The sequence below is a fragment of the Oncorhynchus gorbuscha genome, linkage group LG20 (assembly GCF_021184085.1).
Source record: "Oncorhynchus gorbuscha isolate QuinsamMale2020 ecotype Even-year linkage group LG20, OgorEven_v1.0, whole genome shotgun sequence".
Lineage (NCBI taxonomy): Eukaryota > Metazoa > Chordata > Actinopteri > Salmoniformes > Salmonidae > Oncorhynchus > Oncorhynchus gorbuscha.
Genome location: NC_060192.1, coordinates 30,039,460 through 30,047,681, shown reverse-complemented (window position 1 = coordinate 30,047,681; position 8,222 = coordinate 30,039,460). Strand labels below are relative to the sequence as shown.

The 8,222-nt window shown below is 40.4% G+C and overlaps 1 protein-coding gene across 1 annotated transcript; it reads left to right on the top strand.

Moving 5' to 3' along the window:
- The first annotated feature begins 4,787 nt into the window (after positions 1-4,787).
- Positions 4,788-6,402, top strand: LOC124006888 (zinc finger protein ZIC 3-like). Its single transcript, XM_046317079.1, has 2 exons — positions 4,788-5,990; positions 6,218-6,402. Exons 1-2 carry the CDS (start codon positions 5,270-5,272, stop codon positions 6,400-6,402), a joined length of 906 nt encoding a protein of 301 aa, XP_046173035.1. The 5' UTR covers positions 4,788-5,269.
- Positions 6,403-8,222: the final 1,820 nt, after the last annotated feature.

Genomic DNA, 8,222 nt, shown 5'->3' with positions numbered 1-8,222 from the left:
ATATTTCAGGAAGTCAACAGAGTGCACATCTTTCATCCACCCAGAGGGATTTGTCCCTGCTTTGCTGCCAGGTGGCCCATTGATTAGAAAGTGATCGCCGAAGTTGACACGGGGGAATATATAATATGGAGGAATACTATTCCCTGTGGCTGACAGCACAGGCCAGTGTGACGAGGGTTCCCCTTTCAGAACAGGCCAGTGTGACGAGGGTTCCCCTTTCAGCACAGACCAGTGTGACGAGGGTTCCCCTTTCAGCACAGGCCAGTGTGACGAGGGTTCCCCTTTCAGCACAGGCCAGTGTGACGAGGGTTCCCCTTTCAGCGGAGGTCAGTGACCCTACTTGTTTGAATCCACGTCTGCCCACCACTTTGTCAGGTTTATGTACAGTGGTCACCCCAGTTTCATCGACATTCCATCTGCCTCCTGGTCCAAATTTATATTTCTGTAGCACTTCTGCTACATTGTCGAAGAAAGCATTAACATTTTCTCTGTTGAAGCTACTTGCCCTGGCAAGGCTAGTTGCCTCTGGCTTTCTCAGTGAAAGCGTTGGGTGACACTTTAAGAAGCCTGTAAACCACTCCGAGCTGGCCTTCTCTTTTTCTGCCCACATTAGCGTGAACTGCAGCTGATGTGCCACAGCAAACTGGTAGGCAAGTCTTCTGACCTCACTTTGCAACAGACCAAAATAAATGTCAGCTGACCTAGTAATATACTGAACAAGCTGCATCTCCAAATCATGTGAAAAAAACTTCTGTGGCTTTGTATAGCCAACCACTGCTGTTGGCTTGGCTGTCTTTCTGTCAACTTCTTCTCTGGTAACCTTTTGACAATACAGAGTCAGAGTACGGTAATTTATGTCAAAATCCTTCACTGTACTCCTGATTGATTTGTTCTGCAACTTCACCTGCCTCACTGTCTTTAACATTATGGCAGGTGGTGTGCTGCCATTATCTGTCTTTCTTTTATCATTTCTAACCATCTGTCTTTCCTTCCCCTCTTTCTTTCCATCCTTCCTTCCTTCCTTGCTTCTTTCCTTCAAAAAATGATTTCCTCATTGCAATGACATATTCCATTACGGGCTTATTACCCCCATCTCAATGTCTACTATCCTTGTTGCCACAATGCAATTCATAACACCACACTAACATCGTGACACTGTATGGAGTTGTGTGTGTATACTGTCTGATACAGTAGGCAGGTAGTGTGTTAGTAGACACACACACACACCAGAGCCTGTCTTGTGTGGTCCAGGGATATGTCTGCTGCTCTAAACTACACGTGTATATACAATAATCCATTTGCAGTAACATTTCATACTATTATCAGAGCTGATTACACAATGTCACACACGCCAGAGCCTGTCTTGTGTGGTCCAGGGATATGTCTGCTGCTCTAAACTACACGTGTATATACAATAATCCATTTGCAGTAACATTTCATACTATTATCAGAGCTGATTACACAATGTCACAATGTTTCTTGAGCATGTTCTGTGTGTCTATGTATACTGGGGCAAGTTGTCACAAGTGAAGACTTGCCCCAAGGTCATTGAGACAACTTGCCCCAAACTGACATTTGTGCTAATGTTGGCTAATTCTCAAGGTTGGCTCAACATAGGACTGCAGCTGAAGTATCAAAAGACACGTTATTGTCTCCTCTACTCAGTGCAAAATATTATTTTGAACATTCATACCTATCAAAGTTTTATTGCATAACATGTAAAGTGCCAATTCTATTCTTTTGAAGGGGAAAAATAAGAAACTTGTGCTCACCTCAGAGTGACGTTGACCATAAAACATGTAGTCACACAAAGTAGCTATTGGATTTTTGAGATAGCGCCTCTAGTGTTGGAGGTATGAACAGTTTGACAAATCCGGTATTTCTATATCAAACAGTTTTGTTATACTTCAGTCTTCTGTGATGTATATAAAGTGTATTATTGGGATGCAAACTCAAAATTGAACACATTTCTATATCTGACATGGTACAGGTGTCTACTTTTATTTAAGCCCATAACCATGTGTGTGTGGTGTATACTTTTGTTTCAAAGTAGATATGTTTGACTACCAATAATCACTCTGTGTAGCCAGTGCAGTTAAAGGTTAACCTAGAGGGTATCAAATCTGACATTTTACTAATCCATTGATACAGCTGTTTTAGTAATCACATCAACTACATTTTATTTCAACTTTTAGAAACCATTGCTGATTTTGGCCACTTTCCCAAGAACTTGCATAAAGGGTATTTGCTTTTTCCCTCATGAACTTCTACAGATGCACCATCGAGAGCATTCCGTCGGGCTGTATCACCGCCTGGTATGGCAACTGCACCACCTGCAACCGCAGGGCTCTCCAGAGGGTGGTGCGTTCAGCCCAACACATCACCGGGGGGCACACTGCCTGCACACAAGGACATCTACAAAGCTGTGACTGAGATACCTAAAAACAGCTATCTCCAGGCCGTTAGACTTCTGAACATTCATCACTAATCGGCCTTCCACCCGGTGCCCTGCACCTTAGTATAGTAATGTTTACATAATGTTTATTGCTCTGAAATAATTTCTGTAGTTTTAAACATATAAGATTCTCATTCCTGCATCATTATCTTGTTGAAATGTAATTTGATCTTTGAAAATTACGTTAATTGTTTTCTCGGGTTTATATGTAAATACTGTATTCTTGACATAGCTCATCCACATAACTATTGCAGTACATTCCTTTTTCCTACTCGTGTATCTTCCATACTGTCTATATGTATTTATAATCCGGACTCTGATATAGCGTGTTTCCTTTTGGTTGTTGTTGATTATTTGTGCATTAGTATTGTACTGTTAGATATTTACTGCACTGCTGGAGCTAGAAACACAAGCATTTCCCTGCATCTGCTTTAACAGCTGCTAATCTGTGTATGCCACAAAAAAAACTTTGATTCTATTTTGACTTGATTTAGATCTGAAATCAAAATGCAAATAGCTTCTACAAATCCAACAATACAGCTGTTTTAGTAAACACATCAATTACTTTCTCTCCACTTTTCCAACAACTTGAGAAGCAACTTAGAGTGTATGAAATCTTAGTTTGTTTCTCTACTTTTCAAATCTGAAATCAGAACAGAAATATCTTCTATTAAATCAAATTATAGCAATGGGCGGAGCACATAAGACTGTGTCACATAGATCACCCTACTAAACTACCCCCACACTCACTGACCAAACTACAGTAGCGAACCCATTTACTATAGCTAACCCATGGCCTACCTAAAACATTACATTTTACTACTGCATTGTACTGCTACTTGTACTTCTGGGCTACATACTACTATGTAGTCTCCCACTGAAGGCAACTATGTATAAAACAGTCCCTCCCTCTACTACACCAGCCTCCATTGTTCAACACACATATTCCTTAAAAGTGTAATAGTCTGAGTCTAGTTATTCGTGATGAAATATACGATCTAACGCTGTCAAAGTAAAAAGGTTGATATGGTATATATATATATATATGGTAGTCTATCAAAGAAATCAAACCAGATATTTTAATATTTAACATTGACTAGGCTATATTTCACAGCTTCGCTTAAGTAAAACTTATTTCACTGCCACAAATACATTTTCCTTCATGAAAAATGACCTTGTAGTTTATTTATTTGTATTTATTTAGAGCTCCAGTTTGCTGCATCTGGTAGACTACTCCATGTGATTGGCTACCTGGGGAGGGCCTCCACATGCTCCAACCCGATCCGTGACTGATTATTGGCAGCGGCTTCAAACGCCTTGCCAAACCCTTGGCGCTTAAGGCCGTTTGCAAACACATAAGCTAAATGAGGCCTAACCTTCTGTCGCTCGAATCCCCTGTCAAGGAAAGTTATAATAGTTTGAAAGTCTTTGGTTAATTAGGCCTACTTATGACGTGAGAACAACATCTGATTGCCAAGTCGTAGTAATTCTACAGGCGAACCGCATTAGCCCAACCTTTCTTTCGTTTGTTTTCATTTTAAATGTCTGAAAATTGGGTTATAGCCCACCATTGTAACCAATGCTACACCTGGAAGCAAAACCGGATACAATTGTTCTGACACATAAGTGATTATTGAGATAAATATAAGATATAGCCTTCATTCGAAAAGATAATAAAAAAATCCCTGAAACGTTTCAGCCTTTAGGCGCATGTACAGTAGGCAACACAGAAACATTACCGTTCAGTTAGCCTGTTTCAAATAGGCCTACACTACAGTTGTTACGTGACATTGAAGTTTGCCTGTACAGGTCAAGTGTAATAAGCTATTTTTATGCATAATTTGGCAAAGCACGCACATATAGGCTAGTTGTATTATTTTGAGGCATTTACTTGTGCATGGACCATAGCAACCTGCCTGGTAAATCACAGTGCAGGGGAAGCTACGGCCAAAATACTGCAGTGCAGATTTGGTTGAATACACTATAATTAAATTCCCAAACATTGCCAATCTAAAGCAGTATAGTGGTGGTAATTAGGCAATGTCAAGGGTATAGCAACGACGCCCAGGAAAGTCATAGAACCCAGGAGAATAAGGCTACACTTTTTGATAGACAAGAAATACGACAGCTTGACTGACGGGTTTGATGTTACTACAGACGCTTTCTACGTATAGATGCAGTCTGCCAATGAGGAAATGGCTTTTCAATTAATTCACTGTACGAAAATCACGTGCCTAAAGTTTATCTTGGATGTCATTGGTTACTGTTTGGTTGCTGCTGGTGTCGTATTTGGGCGGAGTGATTGACTTGAATCAACCGAATACATCGACTACCCTAGCCTGTAGCCCACGCAATCGAAAAGGGTGGGAGTTTGACTTCCTCTCACATTTTGTGCCCTCTAAAAAACTTGGGATTTCAGGGAATTGTGGTTTAACCTATACATTTAACAGAATGGAAGCGTACATATGATTTTCGCACATTATGGACACTTTGGCCGATAGAACGCTGTAAAAGGTTTATGTACTTCTTTACATAAGTTATATCTTCGGTGCTTCAACAACCAAGCTCATTGTCCACGATGCGCAATTCTCTGCGCTTGGTGTCGGGGCGTTGGAATGCCAAGACATCTTGAACCGGTGGGCAAAGACCTTCGGTTAGGGATCAGCCCGTATGGAGAGACCTCTCACTTAGTAGCCTTCAATCTAAGCACCCCGTGTCAAGACGTTGCCGCGACACAGACGTCCCCGTTTATTCCCCAAGTCTCCGGATACGCAGCTGCGCTCCAAAACCACTACGGCGGTCATTTCGGTTCACATGAATATTAGAGCTATTGACTCCATGGATTTTTCGATCAGGTATCGCACTTCAGACATTGGCGATATAGCAACAAGGGATGCTGAGCACGGATTTTTCAGCCGCACCTCAACAGAAAGTTTGCGAATGCCCCTGATGATCTCTGAAAACCCGATGCACCCTCTATTTCCATCTATATACGACCAGAGCGCATCCCCAAATGGATACACAGCGAACCGCAGGGCGCATGTGGGTTCACAGGGAGACATATACGTGGGAGCAGATCCGCATCAACCTGTCTCCAGTCCTCACCCACACGTCAGTGCTACCCAGCTTCACTTTGATCCCAATGTGGAGATGGGTATGAGAGTAGCAACACAGAATGGTAACGGTGCTTTCTTTCGATACATGCGGCAGCCCTCTAAGCAGGATGTCACCTGTAAATGGATAGCTGAGAATCAGACAAATCAACCCCCAAAAACGTGCAGCAAGATGTTCTGCTCCTTGTTTGAACTGGTTACGCACGTCTCCATGGATCACGTCGGCGGTCCAGACCAGGGTCATCATACTTGCTTTTGGGAGGATTGTCCGAGAGAAGGCCAATCTTTTAAAGCAAAGTATAAATTAGTCAACCACATTCGTGTACACACTGGAGAAAAGCCATTCCATTGTCCGTTTCATGGTTGTGGGAAAATATTTGCCAGGTCGGAAAATTTGAAAATACATAAAAGGATTCATACAGGTAATGAGCCAGCCCTACATTATATTAAATCAACAGGCCTAACACAATATGTAATGTATTATATGAAACTGGTTGAAGTTACAATGCTCTCTGTTTTAAGACTGCTATGGGTCTAACTTTGACTAACTACCAGTCAATAGGCCTATCCAACTGCAATTTTGACGCACAACGCAATTGCAATTTATTAAATTAATTTATACATTAAATTTACTAATTTTCTTTGGCAGGTGAGAAGCCCTTCAAATGCCATTTCGAAGGCTGTGACAGGCGGTTCGCAAATAGCAGCGACAGAAAAAAACACATGCACGTACATACCTCAGACAAGCCATATATGTGCAAGGTGTGTGACAAGGCCTACACTCATCCCAGCTCTCTGAGGAAACACTCGAAGGCAAGCCATCTTTTCTGGTGAAAAATGCCAGCGTATATGACCTATATTTATATGACGTAGTATATATAAATCAAAGGATTCTACATTGTTTTATGTAATTGAAAGAAAACACACATAATATAGGCTATGGAAAAAACTGAAGGACTCGGCTACATATCCTGTGTTTGTAAATTTGAGCAATCAAAAAAATACCCTTTTGAGTTATCCCATCTACAATAAATGTTCTCACTTTACAGGTTCACGAATCTCAAAGCTCAGGTACCTCCCCAACAGGAACCTCTGGATATGAGTCATCCACGCCACCTGCTCCGTGTAGACCTATGTCCTCAACCATCGAAGACTCGACAAAAATATCCATGCTGGTCAAGCATCATACGTCAATATTTAAAGAGGATCTCTCATCCAATTTGATTGAATGGTACGTTTGAAACGGTGAGAGTTAACAGTCCAAGTGGGAACACTAAATGTTTATAGAATTACCCACTGGGCACACTGGTTGAATCAACGTTTTTTTCCACGTCATTTACATTCAATTGTGGCTGGTAGAGAATTCAGGCCCATAGCATAGGTTTGCTGAGTTTTCAACAAAAGTTCAGAAAACACAGCGTAGGCCTATGCATTGCCTTAGTGTTGAGGTGTAAATGCACCTTCATAAAATGCAGAGCAAATGCAATCAAATTGGAGTGATGTTTGTTCTATAGCCTCCCTAATGTTAGGAAAAGTCTGATCCTTGGAAAATACTGCACATTTACTACTGATTTACAGATGAAAATGTGGCCCACTGCACCAAAGCCTTTACATTCATAGATAGGCCTCCATATAAGCCTACTGATAAATGGACAAAGACACCCCCCCCCCCTTTATTTTGGCCAAGATAAAGCAAAGCAGTACGACAAAAACAACAACACAGAGTTACACATAAACAAACGTACAGTCAATAACACAAATTAAAATTAAAATAGAAAAATGTATGTACAGTGTGTGAATGTAGAAGAGTAGGTTAATTCTGTAGCTCAGTTGGTAGAGCATGGCGCTTGTAACGCCAGGGTAGTGGGTTCGATCCCCGGGACCACCCATACGTAGAATGTATGCACACATGACTGTAAGTCGCTTTGGATAAAAGCTTCTGCTAAATGGCATATATTATTATTATTATTATTATTATAATACATGAATGGAAGAAAGACATACGAAATGAATCATCAATAGCAGCACATAGAAACCACAAAGTTCATAAAAAGAAAGGAAGTAACTTTAGAGAGAAAAAAGGAAACAGAAAAAGGAGGTAATGAATTATTAGAGTAAAACAGTATTTTCATGTGTTGCTAGATTTGAACTCTGATTTCAGAATCCGTTTTAAGACAGAAAAAGATGGGCCTACTGTCATCCACATGGAATGTTGCCTTTTGCAAAGAACAATATAAAAATGTATTTCTTAATTTCTCTATCTTAAAATGTACTGTTTACAATATAATTCATACAATTGTATTTTTGTTGCAGTTTATTGTAATGTTGTTGTATACATTTACGGATATAAGTGGTTATATATAAATCAATGTGATTTAGGCATGCAGCTTTAGTCAACACTTCAATGAAAAACATGTTTATGGACATTTTGTACCTTTTTATTATGAGTGATGTTGAATCTAATAACTAGACACACTTGTATAGATTTGGGGGCTTTTATTTTTTAGATGTTGGATTTTGGAGTGGTAGCCTACCCTTTGCTAAATGATTTACAAGATCCAGCATTTGAGGACAAAGTAAAGTTGACAATCCTTTACGGCCCAGAAGACACAACCTATTCTTAAAGTGTTCAGTGGAACATCAAGGAAAATATT

Coding starts and splice junctions, on each gene's coding strand:
- LOC124006888 (XM_046317079.1), top strand. CDS start 5,270: ATGAATATTAGAGCTATTGACTCCATGGATTTTTCGATCAGGTATCGC. Junction 5,991..6,217: donor ACATAAAAGGATTCATACAG/GTAATGAGCCAG, acceptor TTTCTTTGGCAG/GTGAGAAGCCCTTCAAATGC.